Source organism: Lineus longissimus, chromosome 1, assembly GCF_910592395.1.
Source record: "Lineus longissimus chromosome 1, tnLinLong1.2, whole genome shotgun sequence".
NCBI lineage: Eukaryota > Metazoa > Nemertea > Pilidiophora > Heteronemertea > Lineidae > Lineus > Lineus longissimus.
In genome coordinates, this window is record NC_088308.1 from 12149410 (window position 1) to 12166757 (window position 17348).

Consider the following 17348-nt stretch of genomic DNA (forward strand, 5'->3'; position numbering starts at 1 on the left):
TAGTACTTGTAATGTACACTGCTGCCATCTATGTTTAGTAATTAAAGTTGTTGTTGTTAAACCCGCCATTATCGTAAGGTGTTCGTATTTCTGCCTCATCTAAGAACCCAAGTTACTACAGAAACATTAAAAGTGTGATAACTCTCTGATGAGTGACTCGTTTTTCGATAAAATTTTTATGGTAGGTTGCACCAAATGTCATGAGTTTTTGATTTGACCTAATTTTCAAGGTCACAGAGGTCAAATGGGATAAATTGGCCATTTGAGTATACCTATGGCATGTTTCTTAACCGCTAAAAAAGCTATGAACTTGAAATTTGGTACACATGGCTCCCTACGTCATATAACCGCTGGCACCGAAATTCCGTCTAATATGATTTTCGTCTTGGCCACCAGGCGGCCAAAACTAAAAAAGGTAAAAAGTGCAGTATCTCGCTTATTAGTGACTTGTTTTTCGGTGATATTTGTATGGTAAGTTGTCCTAGCAAGGATACATCACATATATCCTACAGGATTTTGATTTTACCTAATTTTCACCGTCACAGAGGTCAAATGGTGTAAATTGGCCGTTTGAATGTAACTATGGTACGTTTCTTAACCGCTACAGCCATGAACTTGAAATTTAGTACACAAGAGTCCCTCTCGCATGTAACCTCTGACACCGAATTTTGATCCGATCTGATTCTCGACTTGGCCACCAGGAGGCCAAAACTAAAAAAGGTAAATAGTGCAATATCTCGCTTAAATTAGTGACTTGTTTTCGATGATTTTTTTATGGTAGATACTCCAAGCAAGGATACATCACATGTCATACCAACTTTGGTTTGACCTATACTATATACACGTAGCATGTTTCTTTACCAGGATGAATTCCTAATCACCTAACATCTATAAGGTGAGCACAATGGCCCCTGGGCGTTTCATTATAATATTTTTTCTCCAAGGTACTCCAAGAAAGGATACATCATATGTCATACGAATTTTGATTCAACCTACACTTTTCAAGGTCACAGAGGTCAAATCACAAAAATTAGTCATTAGGCCTTAACTATGGCACCTTTCTTAACCCTTTAAGGACTACTCTCGCCGGGCGGCGAGAGATCAAAAATCAACGTTCTGGACTACTCTCGCCGCCCGGCGAGATATTGTGCTGTCCGACAATACTTCGTTCCGCTTATTCCATGGTTTGAGTTTGCTATTTATAACCACCCGGAGGGGATTCCCCAGATCATATGCTACAAGTTTGCTATTCATTGCGACTTTGTAGCGTGATTCTGAGTGTCGATAATTATCATTTTTTTGCGGGACAACTTCGTCAAGACGTCAAAATGTCAAGACATCTGACTGTAGAAGACGTTCTGAGGGAACTTGTGGCGGACGATGATTCTGGAGATGAGGATTTTGCGGAAATACCAGACCTTGAGTTCATGATACCCCCCAGATGATTGCATTTTCAAAAACTAGAGGTAAAATGCTCAAAAAAGTTCAATTACACCAAGGCTGTGGCATTGATGCTTATTCTTCAAAAATCACTTTGAATTTATGATGTCACATAATTTTTGTCAAGTCAAAACTCTGTTAGTCCGTGAGGTTGGTAAAATTATAACTCTGTTAGTCCTTAAAGGGTTAACCTCTTGAATCCCAAAACTTGAAAATTCCGGGATCCGAGGGTGATCACGTGGTTGTGAAATTGGGTCTGACTTTCACAATGTATGCGCCCGCATACAACTGCCAACGTCCGGTACCGAGGCGCCATCTACCCAGGCATGCTCTAACTGACCCTACAGTACATCAGACACGCTAAGTAATACAAGCAATAAACTAACATCCCAGCTCAAGGGAATGAAAATATCACATGAGACCGACCTGTCGGTCGTTGGGAAAAAATGTACACAGGTACCGTATTCGGTACCCTATAGCATTGTATATAGTCAGGTGATCTCCGGGACTGATTCACCCCTTGGCCACCAGGGAGCAAAATATGAAAACCTTAAAAATGCAATTACTTCTTTCCTGATTGCCACCAATTTGATATCATGGGTACATCTAACCACCATTCTGTATTATATCATAACTAGCATTATACTCATGGCGCAGGCAGGTTCAAATGGGCTATATCTTGATTAGATTGAATTGCAATGAAAATCTAATGCAATATCAAAGGAGCAATATTGAAGAGGCAAATTAAACCAACCATTTGTCCACAGACTCGGACCTAGCTGTGGCGTCTTGTATGTGTGCATAAAAAGTGTATCAATTGGTCCGATAGAGATGATGAGGCAATGTCAATATGCCTCGTTCCTCAGTCGGCAATATGCCCCTTTTTATACGGAGAAGAAGGAGAACTCAGATAGGCCTTCACATGTCGGCTTCCAAATGTCTCGGGCAAGGCACTTAGTCGAAAGGCAAGCTAGAAGTTCAGCATCGTGAGCAGCTCCTTGATAAGGCCATGCCAAGTTCAGAGTGCCTCTTCAGATACATCAAGTATTGAAAGCTGTGGTGAGCACATAAACAGACCATGGTCACCTTCATTTGAAAATTCCTTCATAATCAAGGGCTAGCTCTAACTAAAACAGCACCCATAAACAATAGACCATCAATTTGACCCCAGCTCCTAACTGCGGGAAAACCCAAGTCCAGCAACCAAAGTACCAAAAATACATTTTTGTTTACATTTGAACTGCACACATGCGTTTGTTTACAATTTCATTTCCCGCGAAATCGTGGATTGAAAATAACATTAACCTGGGTTCAGCAGGTCAGCAGGTATACCGGCTGTTCCAATCATCCCCCTACAGCCAGCTGTTCAAAAGGTAATGTTATTCACCCCAGAGGGAGTGCAGATAATTGATTAAGCCCCTGCATAATTTAACAGCAATGGCTTGGCTTCTGTAAGTGGTAAAGAGAATTGACAGTGTCCGATTAAAAATCCCTCATTACTGCTCCGCTGAAGTATATTTTTGAACAAAACCAAGACGTTGCATCAGGGTAAGGTGTCACCACAATTCATGCAAAATTTCAAGGCAATCCAACGCCTCTAAGTGTGACTTTATTCGTCCCCCTTCCAGTATTATTATATAGATATGTCACATTGGTTTTTGATTTGACCTAATTTTCAAGGTTGCAGAGATTAAATGGCATAAAATTTTTATTTGGTTATAGCATGTTTCTTAACCAGCATGAATTGTGACTTGTCTACTAATTATCTATACAGTGAACAAATTGGCCCCTGGCCTTATCATTATCTATTATATTTGGTGCAGATCATACTTAAAGAACCGTATTACCTGATGAACACAACAATGTTTCGTTAAGAGACTCCAGCACATTACCAGCAATTCCCAACCTTTTAGCTGCGCATGCGCCAAACTCCCTTCCAGAGCCAAGCATACGTTTTCTATAGCAGATCGAGGTGAGAGACATCTCACGGCTTTCTGTGTAACTAAAGCCTAGTTGCCGATAGCATATGTGATTCTATGACTATCAAGGCATTTTCAGGCCAAATTTTGAGTTGATTGGTGAAAATTTTTCCATGTCCACATATGGGTTGAAAATACCACGTGTATTGCAATTTTTCCTGGTGTAAATTTTAAGAAAACATGAAAATTGGCCGACTTCTGTGGCCGTTTTGAATCACATAGAGTTTGCATATTTAGTTTGCCGATAGCTCCTGCAAATGGCAGTATCATACTGAGTGTACTGAAACACATGCCATTGGGAAAATTGAAAATTTTTCCATGTCCACAGGGGGGTCCAAATTGGCGTCCCAAGTGGATTTGAGGAGAGAATATATGTCCAAACATCAACATACATGAAAAGCTGGACCTCAAGTGATCTTTGAAGATATGAGAATGACTGCCCTTTGATAACTTCTTGCTTTATTTGTCCACTTTATGGCATAAGATCCCTAGCTTTGGATGGTTCAATTAGGGACACTAGGGCTGGGAAGGGTCATGTCAGGGGGGGGGTAGGCGGGTGACCAAGCCCGAAATATTATATTGCATCGTTCCCTTCAGCATATTTGCCAAAGCTTTTGCTGTTGCATGGATTCCTCAGATGTTTGGGCTCTCTCAGCTCTGTCATTTGGTAACCTTTGTCTGGGTGTTGGCTAGGTAGATAGGATAGGGGGGGGTTCCTGACAGTGTTGACAAGGAGAAACTCGGAAAACCGTGATTCTAGACAAAATCCTGTTCTTTTGATGAGCTGGAACACATTCAAAATTGTGAACCCACAAATTGAAGGCATAAAACTGACACAAGGCATTGATTTCTTGTACTAAAAATATATTTTATTATTCGATGAACGCTCTGATTGGCTAAATTGGGTCACGTGTCAAACTCGATCGTAGCGCCTGCATTTAGCAGCGGCATAATAAAGTTGGGGATTGCTGGTAATGAACACAGTTTCTCTAACTTAATTGAATAAATTTTCCTTTCCAAGGACAGGGAAGCTCTGCAAACTGGAAGGCCTGATAAGTTTCTCGGCAATCTGAGGAATAAATTCTCTAGGGTGTTCCCGTTTTACGTCTTTGAAAGCAAATTTGCTCGTTTTCAGAATGACTTGGTATCTAAGATAAAGAAAGAACTGGAAGGATGGAGGGAGGTCCTCCTCCCTTTGAACAAGATGCTGACCTGGGAGAAGCCACATTACCCTGCCATCCTAGTGGGAGCGATATCATTTATTTTCATGTAAGTTGCATTGTTGATTGTCTCATCCAAAATAAATTTTAGGGCTGGAGGCTTGCAGGATAATTTTATTTTTTATCATATTTTGTACAAAAGATGCACAAAATGTGTAGGCAACCAAAAACCAAAATAATTGTTGCTAATGTTCCAAACAACATGTTTGTAGACTTTGAGGTTTTCCTGCTCAAATATACCTGTAGCTTTAAATATGTAACAGGTGTTTTAAAAAAAGCATTTTTAAGTGCATGAAAACCTTTTTTTGTTTAAGGGAGCCATTTTAAAAAGGGAATTTAAATTTTCTGAAGAAAATTTTTACTGTGGGATATTTGTCAATATTCCCAGGGCCAGTCAGTTGACCGGCAACACAACAGTTATACCTGACGTTTCCTGACGTATACCTGACAATTCCTGACGTTGGCTGCTTAATTTGGTGGTGACTGGCTTTAAAATCATTGGCTCAGGTGCTTTGTGTAAAAATGTTCTAAAATCATTGAGTGATTATTTTTTATCATTGTAGATTGATATGGTACCTCGAGCCTTCAGTATTGACCACGTTTTCCTTGATAGGATTCCATGTGTGTCTCATAGACTATCTTGTACCAACTGTTGCAACGAATCTTTTCCGTTCGGATAACTGGTAAGTAACTGTCTTTTTAGTTCACCTCCAGAGAGGTGAGCTTTTCTTATGGCATGCCATCCATCATTATCTGTCCATTAGCAAGGCACGTTTTTGACTGCTGGAGCTATCAACCTGAAACTTAGTATGTTTCCCCATGACACCTTGGAGTGGGAGACCAAATTTTGGTCGGTCCGATTTTGCCACCAGGTGGCTAAAATCAAAACCACAAAAAGTGCAATATCTACCTGACTACATGTAATGCATGTAAGGGCACCATCATCACAAATAAGGTACAAGTTATGATGATACATGACATAACACACAGGATTTTGATTTGAGCTGCCTTTCAATCAAGGTCACAGAGGTCAATAGCGTAAATTGGCTGAAGGTGACACATTTTGTATTCTACTGGAGCTATTGACTTTGTAGCTGACATGCATGCATAAATCGCCCTAACGCTCGACCACCAAACAACCAACTGCACTTGAAACATCCGGGATCAAAGTTCCCGACCAACTGGTTGCATATGCGACCAGAAAATTACATATGCGACCGTAATTGAAACACCTCTCGCATGGTGCGATCTGAGCAAAACGGCTTTATACGACCTCTATTCTGAGACGATCCCGGTCACAATTTATTTAATAGCTCCTCTGGCTGCCTGCCAATAAGGTCAATCTCGCTCCATGAAATGCGACTGTATTGGGTGGCAGATAACAAAGCAATGCATCATAAAAACACTGGGGACAAGTGAATCGCATACTAAGCAAACACAATGTATGAGGTAAGATGACGGACTCCAGACTCGCGGAGTCTGTTTGAATGCTCTGGTTTGTTTTGGATTACTTTCATGGAAGGCTTGCGTGATGTTCGGTGAGCTTGAAGGCCTATTGTGCGTTTTGGCAAGTGATGTCGTCACGAGTGAATTTAGTTCCGTCAAGACCAGCCTAGCGTTCATTCCCGGCGGCTGGCGTGGCTCGCTTCGCTCTTCTGCATGTATATTGTTGCTTGAGTGCCGTGGATGGCTATGGAGGTACGCCTTTGGTTCGGTCTATAAGATGCTATATACCGCCGAAATACAAAACTATTTTCGAGATTTTATTTGCTCAAATAGACTTTTATGTTTCATCAAGATTTAGATTCTCGCCGACTGTGTAAAATGGCGGGAAAATAATTTACGACTGAAAATTGTAAAATACGACCACGTTTTTCGAGATGCGGTCGCATGGTAAGCCTTGGTAAAAAGTGAACTTTGATCCCTGAACATGACAGACACTCACTCGACAACACAAACGACAAGTTCATTGACGAGACCATGAAACATATTATAGGTTAGGGGCCGTCTCCAAATTGATTTCGTTTCAAACGCGTTTGAAACGTATCTAAGATCGTTTGAAATTCGTTTGAAATGTGAACAATAAAAACGCACCCAAACGATCTTGAAACATTTGTAAAACGATTGTCAAACGCTGGCCCTACCGTTTATTTCCCGTTTGAAAGCGAACGCAATTTCGTTTCACCCTAAACGAACTTCGTTTGAAGAGCGTTTGAAATTCGTTTGAAGAACGTTTAGAAAAGCGTTTCGATTTCGTTTCATCAAAAACGGCATTGCGCCATTTGTCAGCAAACGCGTTCCAAACGCTTTTCGTTTTCTTTCAAATAGTTTCCGTGAAAAAGAAATATAATCCTGCCATTTGTGTTCAAACGAATTCCAAACGGCTGGAGTTATCGTAAAAAATCATGAAAATGGCGACCTGTGCAAAACGAACGATGATTTTCTTCTGCTTCGATTCTAAAATATGTGGACAACAGTGCTCTTGGATGCCCATTCAGTGACCACATTACGTTTGCTTTTCAAGGGTTAAACACTATTTCTTTGTTAGAAAAATGTAAAAAGATTCGGTGGGGTGCTTTTACTGACGTATTCATTTTGGTCGGGACGAATGACTGTGCTGCAAGCGGGCCCGGATTCTCGACGAAGGAAATTTGTGATCGCATTTATGAAAGTTTTCCAGCTAGCAGTCATCATGGTAGTGTTAGGCCTGCATTGATTTGGAAGGAACATGGAGCTAGTAAAGTTTGGCCATAAGTTTTATATGACGTAAAGTCCTTTTTAAATCAAATGATGAAGAAGCAATCATTGAACTTTTGCAAAATATTGTAAACATTGGAAGACATATGGATAGACAACTTCAAGTATAAAATTGCTTGATTAAGTTGCTTGTTTCGAAGAAGAGGTTGATAGGGTTTTGAAATAGCGTTTTATGGTCTCTGTAATATTGCTTTCATGAAATAGTATGTCATGTTACAAGTGCTGCACCAAATTCGTGTGTGACAGTTTCGACTATTCCTCCGAGGAACATGGATGACAAAGCGTGGTTGAAGGCACAGCAGATCAACAAGGCTATCAAGGCATTGAAGATGACGTATGCAGTAGAGGTATTTTGTTTCAAAAGAACCCACGGACCACTTCATGAACGGTTCATGCCCATTTCGCCTTGTCTTTTTTCGCCTTTTCCCATTTTGCCTTTAAAAAATATACATTTCGCCTTCTCCTATTTCGCCTTTTCCAATTTTGCCTCTTCCCAATCCGTCTTATTCTATCTCGCCTTTGTCTTTTTTCGCCTTTTCATTTTTCGCCTTATGCTATTTTGCCTCTGTTTTATCTTGCCTTATCACAAGTTGCCTTATCCATTCTTGCCTTCGTCTCAGTTTGCCATTGTCTTAATCTGCCTTCTCATATTTCACCTTGTCCTAATTTACCTTTGTCCTAATTCGCCTTCATCCTATCTCGCCTTTACCCGCCCCGCCTTTGTATTATTTCGCCTTCTTCCCATTTCGCCTTCTTCCTACTTTGCAACAAACTTGGTGTCTTTACCCATGTTTGTTGAGTCAATCTTTCATGTGAAAGTGTCTTCAACAGTGTTGAAGGGCTTCTAGGGTCCATTCGGGGGTACCCGCAACCAAAACCCGGTGGACATTGCCAAAATTACAAGTGTAGATAACTTCTCAGCCATTATAGTCATATTACATTACATACCATATTACAGAAGACTTTTGTCTCTTCTACCCATGTTTTACCCATGTTTGTGGGGCCAATCTTTCATATAAGAGTGTTTCCACGAATTATGTTTTGGTACCCTACCCAAGGCTGTTGCTTATTTACCAATATTTTCAAATCTTCATAACTTCTGAACCATCTACATGTAAGCTTACATGTATCTCCAAAACCAACTTTTGGATTGATAAAAGGCGAGGTGAGATATGGCGAAACGGGAGAAGGCAAAATGGGAAGAAGGCGAATTGACATAAAGGTCAATCAAGAAAAGGCAAGATGAGATAAGGCAGGATGGAACCAAGGCAGAATAGGACAAAGGCGAAATAAGAAAAGGCAAACTAGGATGAGGCAAGATGAGAGGAGGGCGAGTTAGGAAGAAGGCCAATTGGAACAAAGGCGAGATAAGACAATGGCGAAATCGTAGAAGGCGAATTGAGAAAAGGCAAGTTAGGAGAAGGCTAAATGGGAGAAGGCGAATAAGGTTAAGGCGGAATGGGCAGATACCTCATGAACACCACATAAACATCCTTCAACTTGTCTGAAGTCTTCTGTGGTGTTTCAGAGGTGTTTTGAAGGGTGTTTTCTGAGGTGTTTTAGGGATTATTTTTAGTCGAGTTCTGATACTTGGCAATCCCCACAATGACGTCATCGATATTACCATGAATATTGATGTTACGGCTTTTTTTCATCGCCCTGAACTCTATAACGTAATCATCTTTTGCAGACGTATTTGATTTTTGCTGATTATAGGCCCCAGATTCTGATCATTTCGGTGCTTTTGAAGCTCTTTTTGGCTCCGATTTTTAACATCACCGGCCGGCGAGGCCGGGATTTTGTCAATCACGCATACATTAGCATGTATTGAGCTCCGCCCCCGTTATGTTAACGTCATCCTCATGGCCGATCCCGCGAGCTGTCGAGTATGTTGAGCGAAGAAAACGGAGAACTGTGTGACGGTTGAAAGTAGGAATCAGAACTAAGAGCTGTAAATGCTTATCGATGAACTATCATGCCCATCTGACTGTTTGAATGATTAATGAGCGTGTTATTTTGAGAAAGGAGCGAGCGAATATGTCCGGAAATAGATCATTCGCGAAACGGTATAGCGAATAGACAGGGAGATCACTACACTACTTCCTTTTGCAATGTTGAGCAGATTCGTAAAATCGCCATACCCACGTGTGAATGGCTGTGGAGCAACTCGTCACCCCCTGGTGATGGACACAAATTTGCTGAAAGCAAATTTCACAGTTCCAGTTCAATACTTTAGTAATGCAGTGAAGACATGATGCTTTTTCTACCTTCCCAAAAGCAAAATAATGTCACAACCTGCCCTACGCATTGCCAACATAACAATACAACCCAGCTATAATAAACATACTAACCAACACAAAATCGACAATATTTTCAGATTTATTATACGATTCACCACTGATCAATTCACAATTAAAACCCTCAAATCTTACAATATATAAAGACTCTTCACCATTACAAAAAGATTTTAGGTCTACAATTCCAATTTTAATAACAACCATCATAATCACCACAAACACATAAAAACACCCAAGTCTAGTCTTCACTTGTACCAAAACTGCTGACAATTTCCAGAACCGTGTCCAGCTGCCCTGCACACCTGGCAGAACGAATATGGATAACGAACAACCACATCTTCAACTTTAGATGTACGAGCCCCCGGTAGCTTGAGAGCAATCTTCACAAGCTGCGTCAACACCTTACTTCCTTCCAAAGTTGGGTGCAATCCATCATTGCGGCTCACCACATCTGCTTTTGCTGGCCTTTCATCCTGGCTGCTATCTTTCTGCCCACGGCCTCTACAGAAAACACGCTGAAATCATAACACACACTTATTAATTATATACCATGCACATAACATTCCAGCCTCGAATACTAATATGAACCGGCTCTATTACACTTGCAAAACTTATGTTCATCACAAATCAAACACTAAGCCTGCACGCCATGAGTATCTCCGCTAGTAATAGTAATAACATCCTAACCAAAATCCACTTACACAAACATTGCATATCTTCACTGCATACGTCATATGTAGGCTGATATATTTTTTTGATTCCTCTGAGAGTCTTTTCATCCGTGAAAGGAATGAAGAAGACTCCATCAGTCGAACCGAGTTGAAATTTCAACAGAACAGAAAAAGACTTTAGTGATAGCCAATAGGCCGTCAAGCCTAAGAAGTTTCCAGACTTGGCAGCTCCTGTACAAATGTAAAATGATGATTAAATTGGTTTCACATGTACCAAATCCAAACTTTTGTTGTATCTTTTTTTTGATGAAATGTAGTGTACTTTTTTCCCTTTAAGTAACACTGACAGAGGCCCATGCGTGCCTATCAATCAAGGGGCGGGTTGACAAGACTGTGAATAGTGTTGTACCGGTATTGATTATAATTCTATTTTTATGCCAATATCGATGATTTGACGCAGACTTTGTGTCAAAATATTGAAAATAAGGATAACATACTGACATAGTGAACCAAAATATCAAAGTGTAAATGGGTGTGCGCATGCTACAATCCAGCCTTTCGTTCCAGTTAATACATTTTTTAATGTATTTTAAAAAAAAGAGCATTCAGAATTATGAAATATCAATGCACTACCAGAAGCCTACAGAAGCCTTAAGACCTCATGAAGCTGACCAGATAAATGTGCAAATTCATTTCATTATTCTAAATATAATTGTTAAATTGAAGCAACTTGTTTAGAAAGTGGCAGCTCAGTTTCCCTTTAAGTGACTCTGACAGAGGAACATGCGTGCCTATCAATCAACGGGCGGGCTGACAAGACTGAGAGTGAGAATAGTGTTGTACCGGTATTGATTATAATTCTATTTTATATGCCAATATCGGTGATTTGACGTAGACTTTGTGTCAAAATATTCAAAATAAGGATGACATAGTGAACCAAAATAACAAAGTGTAAATGTTGTGTGCTGCAATCCAGCCTTCCGTTCGAGTTAATACATTTTTTTTCAAATATCAATTTCAAAAGAATGAGCATTCAGAAAATGAAATCTTCATGCACTACCAGAAGCCTACAGAAGCCATAAGACCTCACGAAGCTGACCAGATAAATGTGCACGTTAATTTCATTATTCTAAACATAGCCTTCTCTTGATTTGATAATGAAAACATGAAAACAGCTTGAATTTCCGGTAGGCATCTTCATTGGTGGCAGAAGGAAGTGTGAACACAATTTATGAAACCAAGTATAAATACAGTACGGTAGATGGTTGGTATATCAAAGTTCGAAGAGAGCATTTTAGTATAGCAATTAGCATTACATTATAAAATCAAACCTACCTTTTTCTGCACCTGGTAGGCCTATGTCATTGACATCACCGGGATCCATCATGCTGAACACAAACCTGAAATAATTGGTGGTGGAGATGGGGTTTAAATACATGTACGATCGTTTAAATCTTAAATGCATTGGGGAATACCGGGGAGAATACAGTCACCCAAAAAATAATCTGGTGGTATCGGTATCACCCAGTATCACAACGCCCTCAAAAAATTTCTCTTGTTGTTGTCGGTTGGATTAAAATTATAACATTTATACGCATGTAGTTACTTTACAAAACGCTACTTCAGTCTGTTAACGTCATTAAGTAGGCCTGGGTCATTTGGTTGGTAATAAAGATTGGGTAAGTTCGAAACTTTAATAGTCATATACCAAGGCAATACGGCCACCGCGCTGACGATGTTTATTATATTTGTTTTGCAGCTTGGTATTGGCAGGACTCATTCAAATGAGAGAGCCAAGAGTACCAATATAGGGAATGGCTAGGATAGGCTATAGTGACTACTAGTATAGCCTACATGTGCAGTTACACAACGGCAAGTCTTGGAGGCAGGAATGATTCTGCCTATACATACATGTCATGTCTGGGCCGACCGCAAGATCGATGTGCGCGAATCGGTACTAATTTAATTCTAGTCATAGACCTAGGCCTACTTGATACAAGCCTTACTACTTGAAATGAGAATTTAGGATTGATATTCAACACATGCGATCGGCCCTGATGTCGCAGGACTGTGAACAGATAGGCCTATAAAAGCACATTTATAGGCCGATTACTAAAAACAGTGATACGGTAGCAATTAGAAGCAAATTTCTCTAGATGCAACTGTTGAATCTCAATTAGACTTACCGATAAAGATCGAAAATAACAAAGATAAATGGGCGAAATACACATCCGTCTTTCAAGATATAAATCAATGAAAGAATGAAACAAGAGCATCGCATGTGCATTTCGTGCACATTTCGTTTCAAACGAAGTACGTTTCAAGTTCGTTTGATAGTGCGTTTTCCGTTCGTTTGAAACGAATTACGTTTCCAGTTCGTTTGAAACGAAGTGCGTTCGACAATCGTTTCGTTTGAAACGAAGTGCGTTTGACAATCGTTTGACGTGCGTTTGAGATCCGTTTAGTGCGATCGTTTGGAAATCGTGTGGCAAGCGTTCTGATCGGGCGTGTTCGTTTGGGAGCGTTTCGAAATTTTCATCTGGGGTGTGCGTTTGTTTTCAAACGCTTTTCAAACGGCTGATAAACGGATGATTTTCGTTTGAATTTCGTTGTAGAATAAACGCTTTTTGCCCGTTTCAAACGCGTTTGAAACGAAATCAATTTGGAGACGGCCCCTTATAGAATTGACCCCATGAAATTTATAGGCGCATGCACTTAAGAACGACAAATTTGATCAGGTAAACAAGGGTGAAAACAAGCAGTTTTCGTTTATATGCGCGTGCGCCTTAATACGCGTAAATACGGTGTAAGCTTAAGACTATGTGATAATGAATGACACCACATCATTATCCAGATTCAGTCTCGAAGTCATGGCTTATACCAAGAATTAAGAAAGACTGGTCTTTATCCTAAATAAGTATGGGTAGTGCTAATTGTCTGTCGTTGGGTTTGGTTCAGAAATTTCCGATGATTGCCGAAGTCATTAACCAATGAGAGGGCTTGTTTTCATTTACACGAAGCGCATGGCCTAGAAATCATGTGTTTGGGAGTCAATCATCAAGTTGTAATTGAATCAAGTTTTTTGAAGCGAGAACACGCAGCAGGTTGCTCCCTCTTCATCGACCAAAAAAACCTGTGCCTGAATTGAGATCCCGGATAATATGACAGTTGAAGTTACTTGCCCCTATAATGCAGTAATAAAGAGATAATAAATCTGTAATTAGAGAACAGTAGTCCAGACGCTGAGGGTGTTTTAGTGTGACCGAGAGAGGCCCGAAAAAACTCTTCAAATTATTAAAGTAGAGTATCTGGGTATTCAATTTTATGAGGGTAGAACTTCGTTGCCATGGTCACATTTTTGCAAATGGCGCCTGTTGTTGCCATGGTGACGTTTTTGGAGTCTTTCCCAAGATATTTATTTTGGTCTATCTCCCGAACACCTGGGGCTAAATATGAAAACAAAACGTCAATATATATGTTGTTGGGTTCCCTCTATTCAAATATGCTAATGAGAGTTTCGTTAAAGGTCAAGGTCATTGTGAAAGGTCAAGGTCAAACCAAAAAGTCACCAAAAATTTCACTTCTGTGGCATATAGTTGGCTTTTGATAGTTGTTATTATCATAAAAGATATATACTTTGGCCTATTTTACTTCAGGGGGTAATGAGCTCTCAAAGTAAATTAAATAAAATTATGTTGCCATGGTAACCATACTGTAACAAGCTCGCTTTCAATCAAGCGCATTTTTCGCTCAATCAAAGTTACGTTATTTTTGACACATTTTTCATTTCACCAAAATGTTTATGTATTACTTTATCGATATTCTACATCTTTTTAAGTGATGTTTAACGCTAAATATTTATCTTTTAATATGTGTAGGTCAGTCAATTTCTAGGGTCTGAGTAATTTAAGAGAAATCTAACTATTCTGGTGGGGATCCGCTCTTCGGTCGCGTTGGATTGTTTTCAGAAATGTAGATGTGGCATTTGCCAGCATAGTGGTGTATCATGCTTCATTACCGACCACTAAGGAATACAGTCGACAATAATAAACATCATACATAATAGTCGCTTCATCTCTCATCTGTGACGTCACAACGTCATGACCTAAACGTAGTCACAACAGAGCTTGATACGCAATAAGATAAGAAATGGCTATGAATGAACAGCGCACATTTATAGCAGGACAACAATTATAAGGTCGTGTAGGTAGGTGCAGCAACATCAGCTATTACTCTGCTGTCTCATCTTCTCAAAATCTATGAACTAACTCATGATGACATGAAAAAGGGCTCGATGACGCTATTGATATCAAAGACAGCGAGATGCATGCAGTAAGTTTAGTTTTGGTATTCAGTATGAATACATACTAGTAAGCTTTGACACTGACTACTCAAATGTTTTGCCCCTACTGCTAAAGAAATGACCGGTGAAATATGATTTGACAAGGCATCGGCGTGTCATATGACGACGTGTATCATTACAAAGGCCATGTAAGGGTACACCCTCTGACTTCGATATTGTTATTGGCAAACGTTGAGTTTGCAAATGTAGTTCTTCACTTATATCGGATAAGTGGAAATTGGATTTAGACACTGCTTGCTATTGCTATTGAAGTTGCACGAACAAAACCTGCTGCAGGCTGTCCCTTCCCCGACGCAGGGACACCTGTCTGTGGAACACCTTTCGCACTTGCATACCACAGTGTGATGATAAGGAATGGGGTTCAAGCCTAATTCTGCCACTAGTGAGTCGTTTCTATGAATAAATCTGTAATGAGTTGGGTCCAAGTAGTCGCTATAAGAGACATCCAAGACAGACATCATTCGGTAAGCAGCATACAACGCCCGTCTGATGTGGAAGGATACGGCATGGCTCGTAGGCGGTAGAGAGGATCTTCGGTTAACTTTGCTCTGAAAGTACTGACGTATCCTTAGATCGTCCATTGTTTTGAATTTGAAACCGTTTTTTATCACTTGAACTAAGTATTCTTCACAGTGTGCCATCTGAGTCTTGGATAGACTAGGCTCCCTTCCGAAGCCTCTGAGATATACTGCTGCATCGGTTTTCAGCGCCATGTACTTTGTGCCCAACTTACTGGTGTAATCACACCCGGTAAGAGTATGGATGGCAGGGAGGACCAGACACAATTCTTCACCAACGCAAGCAGCTAGTGTGTGAATAGGGATGTATCGCGTAGAATCACCGACGCCAGCTTTCTGCCAGAGTTCTTTGAGACCATTTTCGCTAAACTGTTTCCAGTAGTACAGCAGTAGGACGAACACGTCCGTGTCTGCCGATAAGACCACAACCCGCCTCGTTCCCTGTTTGACAGCATGCCACGCATGTGCTATTATCCGGTCATCTGCTTCTTCGATGGGTAGGTTATTTAGTTGTTCCAAAATGCTGATGTTACCGTTGTGTGACTGCCTGCAGGGTAAATCTTCTTCTTTTCTCAAAATGTGGCTAGCGACCACTTGCACATCTGGAAGCAATGTTTTTGCTCTGTCTAAAACACGTTCGTGTAGAAGTGCTTCAAGCTTGTCCTTGTTTGACTTTGAGGGCCAGAAGGTTTCCATTTTTACAGGCATTTTTGTTTCAGAAGCTACATCAGCAAGCTCGATTGGTGTTGCATGCTGCCGTCTCTGCCTTTCCCCATCTTTTATGGACACATCGCTGTCATTGTAGGAATCAAAGACTAAATCTAGTTGCGGTGCGTAGTAAGTTGATGATCTGATGTACCGTATCTGCCCCTCTCAAAAATCTCCAAATGTCCTTTTTGGCTTGCCCTTCCGAACGATTCCCATCATGTCAACTATGGCTGTTGTATGATCTCCATCGTCAAAGTTCCTATTCTCTCGATTCTCTGGCAATCGTTTTTCGAGTTCTTGCATCAGAGTGCTTTTGGCAGATTTCTTCATCATCTTGTCCTGATCAAATAGGTAGGAATCTGGTGAGACATCATATTTGAGTAGCTCTTCCATCGACACTCCCCTTGAAACCGCTACCTCTATGGAACGTTGGTAGTGAGCGTCCTTGTCTTTCCTAATATTTGCTTCATCCTGTGCTGTTGGTGCGGTTTTAAAGGTCTTTATATTTCTCCGATGAATTGTGCTGGAGAGCTTAACCGTTTTCTTTGTAAATCTCTCATCTCTAAGATTCGCGTACGCCTCAGAACCAATGTTGACAACGTTCAGAATTTCTAGGCGAACCTCATCTGTGGCGATGGCTTTTGTCATGATGTTGTGAAGCCGCCCATCAAGCCTATCTGTCGAAAATGGGTTACCTTGTTTGAGCAAGATTTGAAGGAGTGACTGCACATTTCTCTCCGAGGAGACAGTATCAGCAATGTTTAGCTCATGGTTCAGCATGTCCCCGACAAATGAGCATGTTCCAGCTAACTCTCTATGAAGATTAGAAATCGACAACAACTCGTGGTTAATAAGCTCCCATTTGGCTACAAACGACTTTCTTTTCGTATCTCCAATGATTCCGCCAGCATCTTTCTGCGACCGGTTTATGGTTTGCTCTAGTGCCATGTCCATGCTGACGGAACGAAATTTGCCGGAAAGCCGTTTCACGACGAACCCTCCGTTACAAAATGCCCTGTAGACCTCAGGTGCCTGGTCAGGTAACTGCCTCATGTCCTCCATGTACAGCGAGCACCAACGAAGGTAATTGATAGAGTCAAAAGCAGCGAATAATGGGAGCAGAGTTTGGACTGATGCTAGATGCAGCTCCCAGTTCCCCTCTCGATCTGCTCGTATGAGATTTCGGACCCCTTCATACAACTCTCCAAACGTGTTCCAATAGCGAAATGTCTCATCTTTCTCTGAGGATTGTTCAAGGAACTGCTGATACTTTGAAAACATGCTTGAGCCACCTTTATTGCTGAAGGCCATCAGAAGTTTCTTACTTTCTTCTACCTTATTGGTCTCTAAACAATGTTTCAAGTCCTGGAGCGTGCGCAGTGTGCCCTGGTGATT

The 17348-nt window shown here is 40.7% G+C and overlaps 1 protein-coding gene across 2 annotated transcripts in view; it reads left to right on the forward strand.

The window, feature by feature from the left end:
• The window catches only part of LOC135488395 (ADP-ribosylation factor-like protein 6-interacting protein 1), a 79984-nt gene that overhangs the window by 7569 nt on the left and 55067 nt on the right, over positions 1 to 17348 (forward strand). For both annotated transcript variants that reach the window (XM_064773002.1, XM_064772995.1), the window contains exons 2-3: positions 4555 to 4688; positions 5203 to 5322. In XM_064773002.1, the coding sequence (XP_064629072.1) occupies positions 4555 to 4688; positions 5203 to 5322 (254 nt within the window). The remainder of the gene's footprint in view (positions 1 to 4554; positions 4689 to 5202; positions 5323 to 17348) is intronic.